The sequence below is a fragment of the Megalopta genalis genome, chromosome 17 (genome assembly GCF_051020955.1).
Source record: "Megalopta genalis isolate 19385.01 chromosome 17, iyMegGena1_principal, whole genome shotgun sequence".
Taxonomy (NCBI): domain Eukaryota; kingdom Metazoa; phylum Arthropoda; class Insecta; order Hymenoptera; family Halictidae; genus Megalopta; species Megalopta genalis.
Genome location: NC_135029.1, coordinates 4,767,340 through 4,788,570, shown reverse-complemented (window position 1 = coordinate 4,788,570; position 21,231 = coordinate 4,767,340). Strand labels below are relative to the sequence as shown.

General features: G+C 33.3%; 2 protein-coding genes across 3 annotated transcripts; one reads left to right on the top strand and one right to left on the bottom strand.

Annotated features, from left to right (window-relative positions):
• Positions 1-730: 730 nt before the first annotated feature.
• Positions 731-5,502, top strand: AQP (aquaporin). Of its 2 annotated transcripts, XM_033483595.2 has the most exons (6): positions 731-1,061; positions 1,278-1,497; positions 1,616-1,832; positions 3,017-3,291; positions 4,101-4,239; positions 4,973-5,502. In XM_033483595.2, exons 3-6 carry the CDS (start codon positions 1,652-1,654, stop codon positions 5,167-5,169), a joined length of 792 nt encoding a protein of 263 aa, XP_033339486.1. In that variant the 5' UTR covers positions 731-1,061; positions 1,278-1,497; positions 1,616-1,651; the 3' UTR covers positions 5,170-5,502. The 2 variants fall into 2 exon arrangements, with proteins under 2 accessions (XP_033339486.1, XP_076383313.1); XM_076527198.1 differs by lacking the exon at positions 1,278-1,497 and having other exon boundaries at positions 736-1,061.
• A 41-nt stretch (positions 5,503-5,543) lies between these two features.
• LOC117227987 (1-phosphatidylinositol 4,5-bisphosphate phosphodiesterase) lies at positions 5,544-20,710 on the bottom strand. Its single transcript, XM_033483589.2, has 20 exons — positions 20,440-20,710; positions 19,776-19,835; positions 19,013-19,153; positions 18,844-18,923; positions 18,614-18,749; positions 17,261-17,361; positions 16,996-17,162; positions 15,833-16,043; positions 15,158-15,416; positions 14,176-14,361; positions 12,665-12,839; positions 12,392-12,549; positions 11,749-11,952; positions 10,687-10,885; positions 9,714-9,884; positions 9,490-9,630; positions 8,137-8,311; positions 7,836-8,039; positions 6,189-6,435; positions 5,544-6,108 (listed from the first exon to the last, which is right to left on the bottom strand). Exons 1-20 carry the CDS (start codon positions 20,608-20,610, stop codon positions 6,040-6,042), a joined length of 3,255 nt encoding a protein of 1,084 aa, XP_033339480.2. The 5' UTR covers positions 20,611-20,710; the 3' UTR covers positions 5,544-6,039.
• Between the last annotated feature and the right edge of the window lie 521 nt (positions 20,711-21,231).

Below are 21,231 nucleotides of genomic sequence, written 5' to 3'. Positions count from 1 at the left end.
CGCTGTCGGTTGAGCTTTTATTGTGCTTCATTGGTGAACTCAATTCACTTCATCACATTGTAAGTCAACTAATTCTGTCAATGGTATTACTGTTGACGTATCGAATTTACCGCGTTCAGTACTATAAACGGTTTGAGACCAGATTATAACGCATTAAAACCTAAAGAAATCTTATCTATTTATCGACCAAAATAAAATAAGTTTTACTTTAAACAATACCAACATTATAACGAATAGAAATGTGAAATGAAGTCGTAAATATTTAATCAGTTGAATACGAAAAGTTTAATTAAATAAACATAATGATAACACATTTATTAATATCTGTAGTAAATATAGAAAGAATCAAGGTAAAATGAGAGTAAGAAAATTAATTAAACAAAAATAAATTATAATAGCATCTACAAATGTTCACTTCCGATACAGAAATCAAAATAAAAGAATAAAACAAGCGTGAGAATCTGAGAATTAATATAATATATGACATAAAATTGTGAAAATGCAAATTTTGTACTACTTTCATAAAATTGCGTCTATTAGTAACATTAAAAAGCGGGATTAAAAGATCATTATAAATTTGCAATTTTACAAACGGTAGTCATTATTCTTCAAAAATTTCAAGATTTTCGAACCGGCCTAGTGTTTAAAAACTTAATTACTCTTCGTTAAATTTAAACGACGTATCACGCAAATGACATTGTTTTAATATTACGAGTTTCCCATTAGGAGGATATAGAAACGGGTTTCCCGATGTATTTTCGCAGTATTTAAGAAATTAATATCGTTAGTACGCGTGGTTAATTAAAAGTTGTTGCATGCGAAAAACTAGTGAATTCGTACACACAGCGGTGATGTCCAACCAGGTAATTCGGGAGTACAGTTATTTAAAGCATAGCGACATATCCGTGCGGATATATTCAATTACACTGGCCAGTTTTAAATAACTCTTGTCGCGCGTAAAGAGAAAGAAAGGACCGAGAAATAGTTTAAATACTGTGTCAATGTGCAATAATTCGATCGGAAAAAGATGCTAGGAACTAGCGAAGCTCGATGATACACACGTAAGTTACAATGGCACGAACGTCCCACGATAGACATCTGAAACCATAGTTCGCTGAATGATCGTGTACCGTTGCATAATGCCCTGGTTTTAGCTTCCCGTTAGTTGCATTTCATACAGCATTATGACGTTGACATACTATGCACGATCATTTTTAAATTGAATGACAGCTATTGTTGACAATGCTCTAACATATTATTCTTTTTCTATTTTTTAGTTAAAAATGTCATATTCCTCATCTTCTATACCACACTATAAATACAAAAATAAAATTAGCGAAATGTTTCAACAATTGATATAATAACGTAGAATGATAAAATGATCGGAATATTATAATCATTTTATTAATTACTAATGTCTTAAAGTGATATATAACGTTATGCTTTTAATAAAAATAAATGTTGCGTTTCTTTTTTAAGTATCGAGTATTTCGAATAGTAAGTATTAAATTCTTAATTGTAATTCTATTTTTAACGATTTGAATTAAACATTATGAATTATTTTCATCCTAGATTTGATTTAATAGGCTTATATATGTATTCGTTGCTTTTGTAGAATTTCCATTCATCTTGAAAATATTTAATAAACATCATGGCTGCAACTTTAATTGCATTAGGTGTCTCCACATTTTACATAATACTTACGAGTCTCATAGCCTATTGGGCAAGAAGATATGTGGATTATTATATACGGGACCCGTTTGTAAAGTCCTTATTCCTGGAAGGCATCGCCACTGCTGAACTTTGCGGGGCATGCTTCGAACTTATAATAAGTAAGTTTATCATAAAAATGTTCACTTCGTTACACTTCAAATTAATTAATTTTATTTCTTCGATATATAACGAAATAACAAATTTAGCGATGTTTGAAATCTACATAAATAAATAATCTTTAATTTACTTTGAGGTAATATGTAATTTCCAAACTCTCAATTTCGAAGGAAATTTACTTGTTTTTGAGTTTATTCATTGAACCCTATACTGTGTACGATAGTATCTACTTTTAAAGATTATTTATTAAATGTTATAAATAAATCAATAACACCGGAAACTAGTATTACCGGATACAGAGTATCCTTAATTTAAGCATCTTAAATAACTCACTTGATATTGATAATAGCAAAAATTTCAAAGAAAAACGTGAAGTGCAAATTTTTCTTTAGGAAATATTTTTCGAGATTTCAACTGTAATATTGTTTTACAATTATATTTACTTTCCATTTAGTTTTGGTATTTGAGGTCACATGATCGACCGTTGACCTTGAAATTTCGAAGAATGCAACCTTAAGAAAATTTTCTTGCTTACAACAATGTTTGTCCCTTCAAATCAAATCATGTTCTTCTCTAACGTTTCTTCCTACTATTAATACCAACTAGACTGTGGATTCTATGCATTTATAAGAAATGTGGGGCAAATATCAGGGGAATGCAAATAGCATGTCACTATTGTTAACTATGAAAATCTAAATCATTTAATCAAATTTGTTCATAACAAGCGTAGTTCATCGATACTGAAAAAGTTCATCATCATTGTAGTAAATAGTGAATATTATTCCTTAATAGTATTATTACGATATTAAATAATTATTGCACTCAAATTATGTTTAGGAGATTTCTCTTAATAAACATTTATATATATATAAATGTATAGATTCGAAAGTATTCATTCCATGAGAGTACTTTTAGAATGAATTGCGAAGGTTAATATTTTTTTTTTTTTTTTTTATTTTTCACATTTAATATTTTCTAAAATACAATAACGTGGCTACAAGTTCGAACAAAATTTCTTTTAAAATCAAGGGTAATTGTTTATTTCGATCTCTGAAATTTAAGCAAGATTCACAGTCTAGTAATAACTCAAGAATCTTAAGAGGTTTACATTAAGCGGGGCACCCTTCGCGTGATTGGTACCGATGGCCTTGGTTTGATCGTTTCTGCATTGCGCATCGTATTTCAGTCGCGGATAATTGGGGTGTCTCCATGTACGGTCTATTTTTGTTCGCACTGACGATTTGGTGGTCCATGAATTGGGATGACGCAAGTGCCTGTCCCTATACCCACATCGAGGAGGTCGTCGAGGGGAAGAAATCGCTGCGCGACGCTTTCCTATTAATCTGGGCTGAGCTTGTTGGCGGTCTTGCCATTTTTAGATACGTGCAATTACTCTGGGCCCTGGAAATTGTTTCGACGCACAAAAACAAAGCATTCGAGGACTGCACCACTGATTTGCAAGTAAGAACGACGAACATTTGATGTATCGTTAATTGTTCGGCATAGAAGGAACCCTCGGTTTGTGATCGAGGATTCAACTCAAATATGCTTCCTACCTTTTCGAGATCGCTACTTGAATGATAAAAAAGTGTAATCTATGTATTTATTTTTATATCGAACGATGGCGGTTAAACAAGAGTTAGGATTCCAAGATCTACGGGGTAGTAACGATAAACACGGAAAACACATTTGACTTATTGATAATATTTAATTTTATAATATCTTTTTAATTATTAGAAATATTGGGAATAATAAATAATTGTAGTATTTATATTTTAATATTAAATACAAGGAACGTATTTAATATCTAACATTTTTGATGATTGGTATGTCGCACTAACGTGTAAATGTAAGAAGGGGAGCTTCTTGAATCCATTTTTCAAAATGTTTGTTCTGAAACAATTGTTTTTTTTAAAGAAATTCTTATACTATTTACGAAAGGATAACAAACGAATTTTGCATTGCACTTATTTTCACTTATATGGATTTATTGTCTTATTGAACGTTTGTAATAGAATAAATTTGTTTTGTAAATTATTTAGTTTAAATGTTTGAAATAGTAGAACACACGAACGAAGCGTCAACTGAAAAGAATTATATTCATTTTTCTCGTTCCCTAATTTTGCATGATTTAGTAGATTGTTTTACTTTACAAAATAATTTAAATATTAATTGTTCGAATTGTGAGATCGAGGGGGCTCAACTTAGGAATTTTAGAATTAAGCATGTCGTTAATATTCGCCTAATGCAATTTTAACTCCTGTTTCAAGGTGCCTGTAATATTCGGAGCATTCATCGAATGTGTAGCAACTTGCGTATACAGGGTCGTATCGCACGCTTTGAACGATATAAACCCGAAGTTCAGCATTATTATTGACTCTTTTATTGGAACAAGTTTGGTTATCGCAGGTTCGTCTAATCCAAAATATTTATTTAAACAAACAAAACTAACTACAATTTATTGAGTGAATTACTATGTAAATTAGTCACGCGTTACTCATGCGTGATTGACTGAACAAGTCACTTCATTGAATTATTAGTATATGCTGTGCTTTTTTAACTTTCACACTTGTATATCTTCCAATTAGAATTTACAATTTTATGGAAAGAGAGATTACTTCTTTCAACAGAGATATTCGGGATAACATTTTTTGTGTACTTATGCCATCCGAAAATTTGTAAAACAGAAGAAAATATTTTCATTGATAGTAATTGATAAAACATTTCTACTTTAACGCAAGGAATTAAACCCAAGGAATATCTTAAACAATTAAATAGATTACTCCTCCTTCCTGATATTTAGAAAAATATCCCTTAAAATTGAAGCTTGCACGAAGATTCACGGTCTAATTAGCACAGTTTCATTAACTACAAAACATTGTTAGATGTCTGACTTAAATGTTTCATATATGCCAATAGAATAATGATCAGTGAAATTATAAGAATTATATAAATATTCTTCACTTAATAACATTATAATTTCAACTAAACGGTCGGAAAATAATGTTTCGTTTTCTCGCGAATGCTCAGGCGATCTAATTCTGTTGGTCGACACTTGCACATATTTTAAGAGACCCATTTACTTGCGAATGCACATCGATGCCCCGACTAAAAGTTTTGTCTATTTCCATTCTGTTTCCAGCGTTTGATTATTCTGGCGGCTACTTTAATCCAGCGCTGGCCACCGGTTTGAAATACGGATGTTTGGGGACCAGTTTTATGGAGCACGTGATCGTCTATTGGGTCGGAGCATGTGCCGGGTCCATTGTGTCTTTACGAGTTTATAGGCTGCCGTCTATTCAAAGCTTCGTGCAACGACATAAGGAGAAAACGCTTTAAGCACCAGACACCCTTCTTTATTTTGCCGCGAGTTTCACAGTTTGCGTTATTACGCTTTTTTTTTCCTTTTTCGTCCTTTATCCAACTTGTAACTGCGTGTCTCTCTCTCCACGGATGTTTTCTCCCCCACCGATCAGATTATTACGAAACATTGTTTCTTCGCACAACCGGGTTTCGAAGTCCTCGCCGATTCGCGTTGCACGCTCGCGAACGGTTGAATGCTCGCACGAAGGCACAGTGCGATAGTCATAGTACAAGACCTTGTGTTCGAAATGAATAAAAGTGTACATAATGTATCATAATTGTACATAGAAATAAATCATTTTTAAGCAACTCCACCGCGAGTTTGTGATTTGAAAGGATGCGTATCTGTATAGCTGCTGAATATTATTTATTAGAACGTAACATTGCTGTTGAAAATTCACATGACGTTATAATTACAGTCGGAATATAATATTTGAAAGCGGTATAGCGATAATTAATATAATTATATTAATAATTAACATTAATACACACAGTTATATATAAAAACATTACAAATAAATATTTATCAAAAATATGAAAGAACGAATAACAATAAATAGAATCTGGAGACGTTCGCCGAAAATTCTGGTCGCCGAATGTCTTACAAAGCTATTCAGAAACATGTAAATAGATTCGTTATCTAGTGAAATCATATCAAACGGACCGTTTGTACATAAATGTTCGTTCAAATAATTCGAGAAGTTAGAACCGAAAGCAGTGTAGCAATCAATAAAGCGCAAATAGATGAACTGAATACGAGGAAAAAATATGCCGTGAAATGCATAGAAGAATATTCTTCAGTAATCTATATATTATCACGAGGAAATATGGATTAACATTCACGATTCAGACGAAAAATTCTGCTTTAGACGACAGGTCCCAATGGACTGCTTCGTTCTTGTACATTTCGATGGTCTGCAACAGAGAATACCTTATTAAAATATAAGTAGTTCATGAATATCTTCTCTTGTTCAACGGAATAAATTCAAATCTACCGCGGTAATTTCGCCGTCCAGTTCAGCTACTTGTTTTTCGTGCGTTTTCGTCAACTTCTCCTTCTCACGACCTTGCTTGATCTGCACAGTTTTCCTTTCCTGCATGAACTTCTTCGTGTTTTGCTCCTTTTTCTCGCGGAGTCGACGGTCTTTGTCACCTTTCGACTTCAGCGTCTTGTCACTCATTACTTCCTTCGCTGTTTCCACAGATGCCTTTACTTGATTCGCATTCATATCCTTTATGTCTCTGAAAACAAGACATTTTTAAATCATATTTATATTTTACTGACCTCTTTCCTGGTGCTTTGTATCATATCCTACCAGTACGTCCCTTCTACAACTTGAAATTTCTCTTGTTCAAGTACATATATACACTTATCGACAAAAGTTAAGGAGTATATTTGATTTTTATTTGATATTTGATATTTTAACAAATACACGTCTGATTAAACAAAAAATACATGTTATCATAAAACATATAACACACTTTTTAATTTAGTGTATACGATAAGTACAAAAAACGAAGTAATCAGATACAAATTAAAAATTAAAAAGTTATGAAGAAATAAAATTAATACATATTTCTTAACTTTTATCTTCATTAAAGCATTCATTTTGAACTATGATTACAATTATCCACTTGTTCATAGGTTGAAATTAATATTGAAAATAAGAAGAAATGATCTGTTCCACATTTTCTATTTTAAAATGATTCTTCATAGGAAAGAATTGAATAAACATAGTTCACAAGCGTACTGTTGCGACGGCAACACCGAAGGTCGAAAATTAAGCGATATACCTGCGACAGTAAAAAATGCACCCGAACGAAAAAATACCCTTCGACCCGACGAACGGACAACACGACTCATAAATTCCATATTTCCCCAAACGGAAAATTTACAAACGGAAATTTTCCCACTCCTCATTTCAAGTTCCTTCCGACACACCCATCTCCAATCAAAAACGCTTCATTTCCTCCACCAAAACCCACCATACACCAATCAACAAAAAAACCGAGGCGACAAGCGGAAAGGCACCTAGAACGTTAGACAGAATTGTTAGAACCACCAGAACTGTTAGAACCATCAGAATCGTTAGAACCACCAGAACTGTTCGAACTCCCAGAACTCGTAGAACTCTAAGAACGCAGATAGAACGCAAATAACGCATCGCTAAGACCATAGCTGTAATATTATTAAAGTGTACGTAAAGGCAACCAGCGACTTCATTAAACTTAATTCCATTTGGAAACAGCGCGCACACACACGTACATTATAATAAAAGTACCAAAAATCTAAATAAAATCAGTCTTGACACACATCAGTCGCTTTACCATACTCTGTAGATATAGTATTAACCCCTTGCCTTACTTTGACGAGTCCGACTCGTCATGAAAATTTCTAATAATAACTTATTGAGTATATATGTTATTCTGTCCATTAAAATGTGAATAAAATTCTAATCTCTTGTCATCAATATTTAAGCAATCAAGTAAATTTAGGCACACAATAAGCATCAATTTTCTTTCCCTTTTAAGAAATTATGGTAATCGAAAAATTTCTAATCGCAGTAACTGCGAAGAGAATGGTATGTCAAGGGGTTAATACTCGACTTCCATGTTAGAGAAAACGAGTAGCGTCCACGTACTTGTCATGTTTCACTTGCAATTGCTTCACCTGCGCTGCTTGCACCACTTCAATTAATTTTTTGAACTCTTCCCTGGCGCTCTCCGTCTGAATCTTCAATAGCTCCCATTCCTCCTTCCGCTGCTTTTCCACCATGGCGGACCATTGAGCGGTCTGCTCGCTTATAGCTTTTTTCACATTGGCGTCTTGGATTAACGCGTTTTTGCTGTAACACACAGAATTCATCATTGCCAGCTGCGATCAGGCGCGACAGCAGCCGAGACAATTTCTGCTGAACGAAAGCAATAGTTTCGATTACATACTCTTTCCCTTTTACCAATTTATCAATGGTGGCGCAATGGTTCTTCTGCATCGTCTGCCGCTCCTTCTGATGCTTTTTCCTCATCGTGTCCAATTCCTTTAGCTGTTTCTTACCCTGCTTGAAGGTTTTTTCTCGTCGTAGCGAGTCTACCGTAATAGGCTCGGCTTTAAACTCCTCTAAAAATCGTGCAAATATGGATGCGAAAGTATTATAATCAGAATTTTGTTAGTCTAGGAATAAATATTGTCATTTCTCAAGAAGATTGTTATGTATATAGCGACTCACATAAGTGTTTGAACAAGTTTTCAAATGGGATAACTTTTTAAAAGTGGAGCATATGAATTTTATTGAGATGTTAAAGGGATTCGTTTCATTTAATCCAGTTAATTAAAATCTTAGACAAAGTGCAAGAAAATTTGTACACAAATTGCAACTGGATGGAATGACAGAAAAAGTAAGAATTTTTTCTCTGAATCTAGAACGAAAAAATTGAAACGTTTAATCAGTCTCAGTGACTTTCATGAAAACATTGTCTAATCGCTGTCTGACCCTACTTTATGATGAGATTTCGCACAGCAGTAGAGCTTGTAAAACTGAATCTAATAATACCCGGTTTTAGGTGTAGACCGGCGCTTCTCGTTTTTGAGATATTTAATGTTAAATTTGTTAGTAACAAAGCCAGAAAGAATAAGCTGTTGCGCTGCGTCGCGGTCAGGCATGCTAGAGAAGTGCTCACAAGTAGAGTAGAGAGTTTATCTTGCTGACTTTGTTGCTAACAACTTAATATATAGAAATTAAATAAAAACTTATAATATATAATATATACAAAAATTATAAGTCGTCTGCATCCAAACCGGGTATCATTAAATTCAGTTTTAAAAGCTCTACCATCGTGCGAAATCTGATCAAAAAGTCTGCGTCAGGCTCGGAGACCTCTCCTAGTCAGAAAAATTCAAGACATTTGGCCTGCTTTCGAAAAAGTTATTTCGTTTGGAAAGATCGTTGTACATAAAATTATTTTGTCTTCGTTCAGACTGTTAAGGTGACATGTATATTAATAACTTGTTACAGTGGTATTCTCGAGTACCGAAGAAAAAGGTATTTTGTTTTCATTTTCACTCACGCAGCACAATCTAAGATTTACAAATAAATAGATCAGCTGTTTATAGCACTTTTGCCTTTCCTTCCAGGAGGCAGATCTTATTCGCTTTAATTGTAAGCTCCGCCGAATGTTAAACTGTCGTTACCACGAGTCACCCGAGCATGAAACGGGGATAATTAAGAAGGTTTATTCACCGGTTTTTCTTCTCGTCCCGAACGTTATGAATGAGATTTACTTAAAAAGTGTGTATACCCTTCTTAGCCTCCTCCTCTTTCTTCTTCTTCGCCTCGGCTTTCGCGTCGGTTTGCTCGATTCCAAGCCCTTTCATCGTCTCGGTTTGTTTTTCCGCTCCCTTGCTGAATCCGCCCGGATCAGACAGGGCAAGCATGAAGTCTGCAACCGAAGGAACCGTGCTCGAATCAGAGTCGTCCCAGCACATTTCTATTTTTGCCCGCGAAACTTGCTCAAGTTATTACCTTCGAATCCATCGGGCACGTAAATCTTTAGCTCAATGTTGCAGAACAACATCGGCAATGCCATAGGAAAATTGGCTTCGGTCTTCAGCGAGATATGTCTATATCCAGCCTGAAGGCCGTCCAATGGCAGAATACGTTGACCCAACAGCTTGCCGGACTCTTCGTACACGCCTGTATTAGCAACAAATAATAAGCAATTTCTTTACATGCGACTCAAGTCGTTTCTTTTTCGAATTACCTGTGTGCTTGGATTTTCTTCATCTTACATTTGACTTACAGTTAGGACTGCGGATTTTATACATTTACAACAGAAACGTGTGACTGTAATTTTTAAGAGTAGAAAGAGTGAAAGTACTTTTTTCAACCTGTTAGAATTATTGAAAACAGGAAAAACTTTCGAAATGACTGTTGTTTCTTGCAACAGATGCAGACAATTTTTATTTTCTATGAAATTCCGCAGTCTGCTAATAGTGGAAGACAGCCTTTTAAATTTGTTATTCATTATTAGACTGCGGGTTCTATGCATTTATTACAAAATTGAGTAGCTGCAGTTTGAAACAGTAGAAAGATTAGAAGAATTTAAAAAGGTTAATATACTATTCTCACTCTATTAAAATGATTAAAGAAGGCTGAACCTGTTATTTATTTTTTATTTTTTGCAATCGACCAAGAACATTTTTATTTTCCGTAAAACTCCGCGGTCTATTAATTATGATCATTCTATTTCACGTGGCTAGCACCAAAGTAATTAATTGATTATTTTCTTTGTTATATTCTTTTTCGCGATGCATTGTTTCAAAAAATACGTAGATTCGCTAGATTCGCAGGAAACATCTATGTACAGGGTGACCGGTTTGAATCTTGAAATGCAAATGCATTTTCAACATCAGTTCATCAAAAATTCTACAATATTTTATAGCAAACGCGTGGTGGGTGCTAATTATTTGAGTATTTAAGATTGATTTCACATTACCAAATCTGAGCACTGCTAAGTCTGGGAGCACAACTTTTCGGAAAAGGAACGGTTCCTCGTTGTAAACTGGATTTAAGCCGTTCGCTGGAACCATTCTCGTTCTAAATTCCTTCTTGATGGTGTCTGCCGGCAGACCGAACATGTCTACTTCGACGTAAGTGCCCACTTTCTTCTCAGACAGAAACTGTCCTGCTATCACCTATCAATCAGATGAGGTTGATTAACACGTTCCGTGCCGAGCTTTTTTTACTCGAATCTTCACACTTTGATATTTTACTAAAACTTGATGTATTACGTGCAATTATTAATTCTCGTACACATAACAACGTAACAAAAACTTATCAACGGTGGAAATTGATTCTTCGGTTCTAAATTTCTCGTAAACAATTTGTTCAGTTCACTAAGTAAACATGCAAGCGTGTATCATCGATGGTACACGTGGCACGGAACGTGTTAAGGACTACTTTTAGGGTAGCTTCCTCAAATCACATACTTCGTTACATAATCGTGGGATTAAGCAAATCTTGCACTTCAATTATTCTGATTTTATGATTACTGGACTGCGGATCTTTGTGCATTTATGGCCTGTGCAGATTATTCAAATTCAAAAAAACGTATAAATCAACGAAGTCTACTAGCATTTTTATTCTCTTTTTACGACGAGTAAGCTTTTCGTTGAATATTTTATTTAGTAGAATATACCTTTTTGATTCGAATTTTTGTAAAATCACAAATGAAAATAAGAATTTGCACAAGGATCCGCAGTCTAATGATCACACTTCTATTTTGTTTCACGATTCACTGCATTCTCACGTAGTCTAATAATAATTGTTATTAACAGCATAATATGAATACGATGCTAATCAGACATTTTGTCGTTGTACTCAATAAAAAGTTATTTCTTTTCAATTAAATATATTTACTTATTTATGATTTATTCATGAATTAGTAACGAGATAGTTTTCATGTTCAGCACTTAATTTCAAGCAACAATTTATAACTGTACTGATTTTCAAACTATGTGATATTAATTAAGAGTTGTTAGCGAATGGTAATACTTACTTGGACGGAACATTGAGCAGTGATAACACCGTCCACGTCTTCAGAAAACGGGTCGAAAATTTTATCTAACCTCCTCATGAACTCTGGCTTTAATAAGTAGCCGGTTGTTGCGTTGAATTCGAATTTTCCTTGATTTAGCTGCATTGGCAAGTCTGGTGTTTGAAAATTCAATGCTACCATCTGACAGCCAGCATTCCAGAAGACCTAAAAGTTGAAAACGTGTTCACAAATGATTAACTTACATTGTTGAGAAAGTATTGTCAAAACTGCTGCTGCATTTCAAACATATAAAGATAGAACAAAGAATTTGCATATACTATGCACGTTAATTAACTTATTGAGTAAAATAAATCTGGAAACGTGACAACGCGTTTTACGTTGTTACCTCGAAACGTAAATGTACATTAAAAGCACGAAATCGTGATTGCAGAATAAGCATATTAACATTTCATTAATAATTATCAGTGAAATAACATTTTTGTGTAAACAAGCGTATAAGCATCGCCAATTTCTTCAGAATTTGAGACTTCACGAAATATGAAACAAGTTATAATCAGTTCGCTGAAAATTGTTCTGAACAGAAGATAAAATAAAATCATCCCAATATTACAAACGAAATTTGTATTGCAAATGAATAATTTACCTGCGGCATGTAATTCGAGGAATCGGCGCGCGTACCCTTCGGATAAATTCGACTCATTTGACGTTTGTTGTAATTGACGAATTCCACCGAATGCGTTTTCAGATAATTCAACGCTGCGGTTTCCGAGAACGAGGACATGTTATGATGAATGTTCTTTTCTAAAATAATAACGATACGAAATTATTATTTCCACGAGAAATTATGTTTGTTATAACGGAAACCATCAGCTTGGCTTTTATTAATATAAAAGAGACAAACGTGTATTTTACATACTTATCGCAGCTTCGAAGCTCTGGAACTTTATCGGTTGCGCATAATTTATCATTGAGGACAGCCAAGGATGGCAAGCCATGGTACTTCCGGTGTACTGGATAGGTGGTGCTTCACCTTCAGCACCTCCTTCGGCTGGTGCACCAGCTTCACCTGGAGGAGGTTCCGGTGGTGGTTCCTGCAAGAAAGTTATATTTTCATTTTCGATGGAAAAATAATGCATACTGTAGTCTCAAGACATTATAGTTGGATGCAATCGAACGAACAGGCTTGTATGTCCGCACAGCTCTGTTCATGATATTTTTAGCTGCAGTATTTTGTGCATTTTTATTAATGACGTTAACCCTAGAAAGATAACCATATGACAACGTACGTAAAAGATAACCATACGCTTCAGAGGCGCATGCTTTTCTAAGGCGTCAATTTTATACTAACAATGGATATTTATTTAAGTTAATCTAGTCATTTTAAAGGTTTGGCATTATTGTAAAAATAAAATGCATTTATATTATATTTTTTTATATTTTAAGTAATTTTAAACTTAAATCACTAGACCTCTATGAAAAATTAACAAAAATCAACAGTCTTCGCAGGCGCCTCTGCGACGTAGGTTATCTTTCTCGGGTTAACAACCCTAAATGCATTAAAATGCTAGGTGTTTGAACAGTAGGAGGGTTCGCTTAAAGGTATTGACTTAAATATCTCCTTAAGTTATGACAATATAAAAAATATAATTTTGCAATTGATTAGAAACGAATTTAATATTAATGTGTAGTTTCTAAATTAATGTCGCTGTAAGAATTTTAAACACATTTCAATGTCTATTAGGTGTATGCAAGGCAATAAATATTCACTCTAAATAGTTAAATTATTAAAGACACAATACGTGAAACATACTTATTGTCCATGTGACAGACAATGATGTCTACAATTACCTTATCAATCATTTACTTTGTTATAATACGAGTTTAACGAAATATTAAAAGGTCTTTATATATTGTTTCAGTTTAGAAAACTTTAATATGAATTTTCTAAAATATTCTAAGTTATCGGTGAATAGTAATTGAATAAATTTAAGTTTATAACCATATTCACGTTATAATGATATGATTTTACAATGTATATTACTATAAACAGTTGACGATAGAAACCAGAAGAACAATTATACTATGTTGAATAATTCGTACTTTAATTATGTACAATCATTTCAATGATCGCATTTATTTTGATCGTTTATGTTTTCTATTGCCTGTAACCGTTCATTATACACCTAATATGTAATTGTTTCTGACTATCTCGGACTATATAATTTTTGCGTTAATTAATATAAAGCATTTTAAATTTGTAACAATATTTACAACCGAGAATAATAATAATAACATTTGTAATGACAATTCATAATTCGATAGACAGAGTTGTTAGATAATAATTGTCGGTCTCATTAGAGCTCGGAACGTCAAAGCGGCAGACATAAAAACCTGATTTGAACGAAAAGTACAATGATAGTGATAAACCTTTGGTTCCTGCGGTGGTGGCGCAGGTGCGTTAGGATCTTCAACCACTTCATCCTTCGCTTCGAATTGTCCGGAGCGGAATAACTCGAGTTCGGCTTTCTCTACCTCCGGCTTCAGCCTCTTATTCTTAATTAATATTTTGCGCTTCAATGCGCTTGGAGGTGGAAGCGGTTGTCCTGGTTCAAGCTGTAGCATTTAATTTGCGATTATTTATGAAGTTCTCTATCTATTCTTCTCGGGGAGAAAACAGACGTAAATTATTAAACCAGAGGAAATGCTTCGCGATCGTTCTCACTTGTTATGGCATTGCGACGTTAATAAATAACGTGTATAAAATCCGTTTTAAACCGAGGTTTTCACAGGTTGATATTTTCTCATTTGCAAATTTTCAACTTTTCACTGTGTCTAATGATATTCATTTGTAACATAATTATCAATATAGGAGAAAGTCGTTAAATTAACTAGTCTGCGGATTCTATGCACTTATGTTAAGATTGACTAAGTGAAATATCAAACAGTGAGGACATTAAAAGAATTTAAGAACGTTCTTACATTCCCCTTAATTTATCGAAATTATTAAAAGAAGAAATTTTTATCTATTTTCTGTTTCCTGCAATTAATTAAAAAAGTTTTTATTTTGTCTGAAGATCCGCGGTCTATTTATATTAATCTGTAGTATCGTGTTCTTTTCTAATTGAATTAAAAAGATTGAATAAGACTTACGATTTTTGACAAAACGTGATTAATAAGACATTGTAAACGGATTATGTTAAATCAAAATCATTTGATTTACATATTGTTTTAGAAAAGTACACGTCAAATTTTTCAGATGTTTTAAAACATTTTAAGTGATATTTTCCCCTAAATAATTTTAATCACACTAATATAACCGCTAATATAATCACTAACTACGTCCAGCGATATCGTGGTTCGATATTTGATATAATAGTAAAAAGAAACACCAGAAATCAATTTCACTCACCGGATAATCCTTTAGAGGTTCCTTTAACAGTAAATCTCCCAATATCTCGTCGCAGTATTTAGCTAATTTGTATTGCTGTTTCAGACAGCAATGGTTTTCGAAACTCAGAATTATAGGATATTCCGACGTAACGAATGCAGTGTCTCTTAGAGCAATAATGACGTCTTTGAAAAGAATATCGGTACACATGGCTTTCCCGTGAGTTATGATTGGCTCCTCATCTTCTCCTTTTCCGTCCCAGCAATCGAGCTCCACGCATCTGTCAATAGTGTGTTGCTGGTCCTTAATCTATTTATTTCATTCAACTAATTTTCACTTCATTTATACTTGGTTCACAGTTGAATTTATTTCATAAAATAGTAAGGTAAATAATTCTCTGTTTCTTACTTATATTTTTATACAGGATTTTCATTCTTATTCATGTTTTTGTAAAAAATTTCCTGTTCCTTATTTATATTTTTATAAAGAATTCCCTGTTTCTCATTTATATTTTTATAAAGAATTCCCTGTTTCTCATTTATATTTTTATAAAGAATTGCCTGTTTCTTATGCATAGTTTAATAAAACAATTTTTGTTTCTTCATAATAGTTTTATAAAGAATTCCCTGTTTCTTATTTATATTTTGATAACAAATTCTTTAAGCCACAGCATGCAAAAGATAGTGAACGGTTTACCTGCAGCCAGCTAAGAGTACTTGTCTATACATCTCAACGGTGCTTTTACCACCGATCTGCCTGCCGCTTAGATAGGTATTATGGCTCGAATTAATGTAGTAATGAGAAAGGGGTTGATCCATGTCCATCCACTCCTCCAGTTTGTCCAAGAACACGGGTGCATTTTCGTCGGACATTAAATAACGAATGAATCCATCTTTAGTGAAACTTTCTACGAAAAGAATATAATTTATATGATTACAATTTCACACAAAATTAATGCGGCTTTGCAAACATTCAGAAGGCAAAAATAATTTTGGAAAATTATTTTTTAACGTAAAATGTAGCAATTATATTTTACATATTTTAAATATTACTATATGTTTTCTTTACGACATTTTGGAACTGTAAAGAAAGACGAACACGATGGTGTAGTTACATATTTTCTTTGAAATAATTACTTGATATTACAATCGATATAATATTTCTCTGCTTCTTATTTACGACTTTGTTACTCAAGCATAATATCGCAATCTCCAAAGTAAACGAATTTTCGTAAATACAGAATGCATGGGAGTCATTAAAGTATGTAATTGTTTAAGCTGAATTCCCTCTTCTGCAAGACAGAGTTCTGCTAATTTGAACAAGAATGGCTTTGTACATTTCTTGAAAGTTTGCAGAAATGTGTTTTACTTTGTCGAAGATCTTCCATGCTGTTAATGAAAGTCAGATTCACTTGCTCTACTTACAGTAATATTATGCGTGGACAACAAAGATATAGATAATAACAGAGATGTTAATGTCGATATTATTGATTAACACGTTCCGTGCCGAGCTTTTTTTACTCGAATCTTCACACTTTGATATTTTACTAAAACTTGATGTATTACGTGCAATTATTATTACTTATCAACGCCCATTCTTGCGGTGGAAATTGATTCTTCGGTTCTAAATTTCTTGTAAACAATTTGTTCAGTTCACTAAGTAAACATGCAAGTGTGTACCATCGATGGTACACGTGGCACGGAACGTGTTAACAAAGATTCTTAAATTGCAGCTTGCAACAGGTTTGGTGAAATACTCTAAATACGGATGAACCAATAAGCTCGTTTCAGAAATTTTTTTTCACATGCCGATTGTTCATGCTTCGAACGAGTAAATATATTCGTAAAGTGACAACATACTTGCTTCCCTTGCTTTTTCATCTTGTTCGTAATCATTAATAATCTCTGTGCATCGTTTTTCATGGTACAGAGGATACAAAATTTCATTGAGCCTAGGATCTCTCTGTTTCTCGTTCATAAACTGCACTAGTTGAGCTAGAGTGATCGTATCTGATTTTCCTTTTGTTCTAAAACATAAAATGTTCTTTTTATTATAAGTATATTTATTTTAGCGTTATGTCGAACTGTTCAAAATAAATAAACGGAGTTTGAACTAAATTCTTACATCGATTGGAACAGTTCTTCGATGTCGTTTCGTGGACAAACTTTGAAGTACAATGTTTTGAATTTTTCGAAGGTGAAGTCCTTCGGTTCGATTTTATCGCTCTGGAATCGATAAAATATCGTCAAATTAATATTCACGTGACTTATACGTTATATGGAACGTAAATAGCTAGTAAATAACTTCGAATATTATTGTAAGCAGAGGATTTAAATTATTCAGAATTAATAAGTCCTTAAAAAAACTAGTATGCCATGTAGTATGTTAAATCATAATGAATTTCTGTATTTAATATTGACTATGTATGTAGCTCTTACGGACACTGTGAGCCAAAATATATATCTGTCACATTACCGAGTCACTGCTTTAATCAATTTGGCACAATTTAAGCAGGAACCTGTGTTAAAACAGTAAAAGGTTAGTGTATTCGAAGTATTGAGTTTAAATAACGTATCACAAGAAACGTCACACACAGATACAGCATACTATATTATTAAAATACTTATACTATATTATTAAAGTACTTGTATCGAAGTATGTACTTGTATTACAGTACTTATACTATATGCAAAGTGCTAGATTAATAATTATGCATAATACTCACATGCATAAGTATCTTTCGCTAATGTAATTTTAAAGTAATGGCGCAGGTAACATAATATCGATTAACTGTCACCTTTTCCATAAAATCTTACTACAGTGAAGGGTCTTCAAAGCTACTTACTATAAATTATACACAAAGATGTACATACATCCTGCATTTGTACATTGTACATACTCGTTCGCAATATATTCTGCATATATGTTTAAAATGAAATAAAGATCTTTATTGTTATTCATATTCGAAAAGATATTGCCATTCAGGTAGACCATGTTATTTGAAAATCTAAATCACTGTTATCAGATTACAATTAAATAGAGATCTTTATTGTTATTCACATATTCGAAAAGATATTGCCATTCAGGTAGACCATATTATTTGAAAATCTAAATCACTGTTATCAGATTAAAATTAAATAGAGATCTTTATTGTTATTCACATATTCGAAAAGATATTGCCATTCAAGTAGACCATGTTATTTGAAAATCTAAATCACTGTTATCAGATTAAAATTAAATAGCAATAATTATTCAAGGTAAGCATTCAGGATAAAATTTTGCATAATCTTCTTGACAGTCACAAATGACACAACAATAGAATGGGGATGCGATAGTGTATACGCGGCATTACTGCACGCGCGGCACCCTGTTTCACTTTTAGCTTTATGAGAATTGGTCGGCGTTTTCAGCGTCGTCGAAAAAATTGAATAAAAATGTAGAGAAATTGAAAGTTGAAGGGGGGGGGGGGAATCTTACCTTCCCGCTAGGTAAGCCTAACTCCGACAGACCTTGATAAACGAGTTTCTCAGTTTTTCCAGAAGCAAAAGTTTTCGATATTACTTTCACAGGCACTTTTCCTTTTGAATCCACTTGGAAACTTAATCTCATCCAACTAAGTTAATAAATAAACGGATTTTAATTTGAAAGCGATCGGTAAGATTCGTACGTAATCGTGAACTGACGTGGCGCATTCGAAAGGTACGTACTGTTTCATCAATTGAATCGTTGGGCAAACGTTCGACGCTTTCGTGTTATGCGTAATTTTTCGCAATCCAGCCTGCCAGTCCTAGATCAATCACAGTGTCTCAGAAAACTTAAATCGTGGCAAGTAAACGTTGGCTAATTGTCATTTTCTTTATTTATTGCCGTCATTACCTTGGCTGTTTGTGCGTCCGCACATATAACGTGTTGGTAATGAATGTTCGTGTAATCGATACCGGAGCAGATAGTTAAGCTCTTCTCGTCTATTTGTTCCATGGTCCCGTGTTTACTCACTTTATTACACAACTTTGGATCCTAAAATGTTTAATATTGCCAACAGCATTTTCCACGAATTATTATAATTGCGAACTTCTGAATTTTCTTTCGATTTCTATTCTGCATACTTTTGTATATCATTGGTTGACAATAGTTCTATTCATTTTCTAAATAAATATTTTAACCCCTTGCACGGTGTGTCAGACTCGTTACGAAGATTTCGACAATAATCTACTAAATACAGATGTTATTCCATTTCTTTAAAATGGAAATAAAATAAAGTTTTGTTATTGTCGATATTTGACAATTACAATGAATGCAAACATACAATAAATATACATGTATTATATTTTCATTTCCGTATAAGAACGTGTTAATGACGAACTAATCAACATAAATGTGAAATAAATTGTAGTGCAAAGTTATTTGAAAATAACAAGCGAACTGAACTACAAAATAAATTAGTAGTTGAATGAACTTTTAGGAATTAAAGCAGTGCAAGTCCGTCAATTCGATGAGATTTATATTTTAGAGAATATATATAAAGAAGGAAAAAAAGATTGAAATATTTTACTAGCGAAAATGAAACGGAGTTATATTCCTTAATATAGATATGACGGTACCGAGATTCATAAGACTTCATAATTATGAGAATTGTTACCTTTGGCGTGCCGCCATAACGAATATCGCTCACTTGGGCCAACTCGATTACATCACCATCCTGCATAAAGACATAGTTGTTATGAAAACTATTTCCTCTAAGCTACAATAATTATTAATTTATAATAGGTCATTGGCGTATTAATGATTTCTCGATTTTGTATATGCGCAATTCAAATTATTTTCCACCAATATTTATACAGAAATATTGTCATGACTAGAAAGCTCTGCTTGCGAAAGTGTGTCTATCATTTGAATACATCTTACGTAAAATTTCTGAATGAAATTTATTTAATTTCTGAATGATAAAGATACCGAACTATTATGAAAATTGAAATTAACATTATCGTAAATGTTTCTATTTACCGTTTCAATATACTTTACGGAAAAGAATTTTTAATGCATATAGAAGAGTAATAAATGGAGTACAGATTGTATGCATTTATGGCAAAACTGAATAAGTAAAATATAGAACTGTATCGAGATTAGGACACATTATTTTCAAGTTATACGTAGACGGTTATCATTTCACATAAAGAATAAAAAAAATTTTATATTCAAATAAAAAAAGAAGTTATTTATCTGAACTCTTTCTATTATTTGCGCGATGATTATCGAAGTGACTGACTAATTAATGCTCGTTTAAAGGCTTTGCTTTGTTGTACCTTGCCGTCGCTCTTCCAAGAGATAAAAAATCCGTATTCGTCGACTTTAAACATACAATTCGGCTCGAATTCCGTCGATTCCTTGTCTTCGAACCATCGGTCGAATACCGAGCCATTTCTCAACAGCTCCGGCACCTCGATCAGCCAATTGAATTCAAACTTCTTTGTCATGTTTCCCCTTTCTCGGTTTCGTTAACGAACGGACGCTTTCAAGAGCTGCCTTGAAGCGAACTTGGGGTTGCATGGGACTCGAATGACTCGATTCTGTCGTGAAACTTCGCTCCGGGGCGCATAATGCAATTAGAGAAATCCGATTTAACGTATGAGGATTCACCGCGTAATACCGCCTTTCGTATTATATAAGTTCAACTTGTGTACGATGAAATATTTATCATTGTTGATCGTTAGTAGGAATATGTAACAATAGCAAATTAACTCTCTCTCTCTTTACTATCTTTAATGCTTTATTACTTTTTAAACCTTCATTCCGACGCGAGTTTCGTTTAAATCATTCCATCGAATCAGAAATAATTTCGATTCAGAATATTTTGTAATTAATATTCATTGAACTGAAATTTTCAATTATTATTGGACTTTATAATTGCTGTTCTATTTAATCATTCATACCTATTGCCCCAGTTTATACTGATTCAATAATTGTTCAATGCCTGCCAAAGTTATTTCAATCCAATGCATTACTTCAAGAAGATATTTTCGATCCTGATGTAATTATATCAGCTATACATTACATCGCTTACTTAAGATTACACTATCAGAATTTAATGAAAAGTC

What these genes read in the sequence shown, in the direction of transcription:
- AQP (XM_033483595.2), top strand. Translation starts at nt 1,652, where the DNA reads ATGGCTGCAACTTTAATTGCATTAGGTGTCTCCACATTTTACATAATA. An exon ending in ACTGCACCACTGATTTGCAA is followed by an intron (nt 3,292 to 4,100) that starts GTAAGAACGACG and finishes TCCTGTTTCAAG; the next exon opens with GTGCCTGTAATATTCGGAGC. An exon ending in AACAAGTTTGGTTATCGCAG is followed by an intron (nt 4,240 to 4,972) that starts GTTCGTCTAATC and finishes TTCTGTTTCCAG; the next exon opens with CGTTTGATTATTCTGGCGGC.
- LOC117227987 (XM_033483589.2), bottom strand. Translation starts at nt 20,610, where the DNA reads ATGACAAAGAAGTTTGAATTCAATTGGCTGATCGAGGTGCCGGAGCTG. An exon ending in CTTGGAAGAGCGACGGCAAG is followed by an intron (nt 19,836 to 20,439) that starts GTACAACAAAGC and finishes GTCTTTATGCAG; the next exon opens with GATGGTGATGTAATCGAGTT. An exon ending in CTGCTCAATGTTCCGTCCAA is followed by an intron (nt 10,886 to 11,748) that starts GTAAGTATTACC and finishes TCTGATTGATAG; the next exon opens with GTGATAGCAGGACAGTTTCT.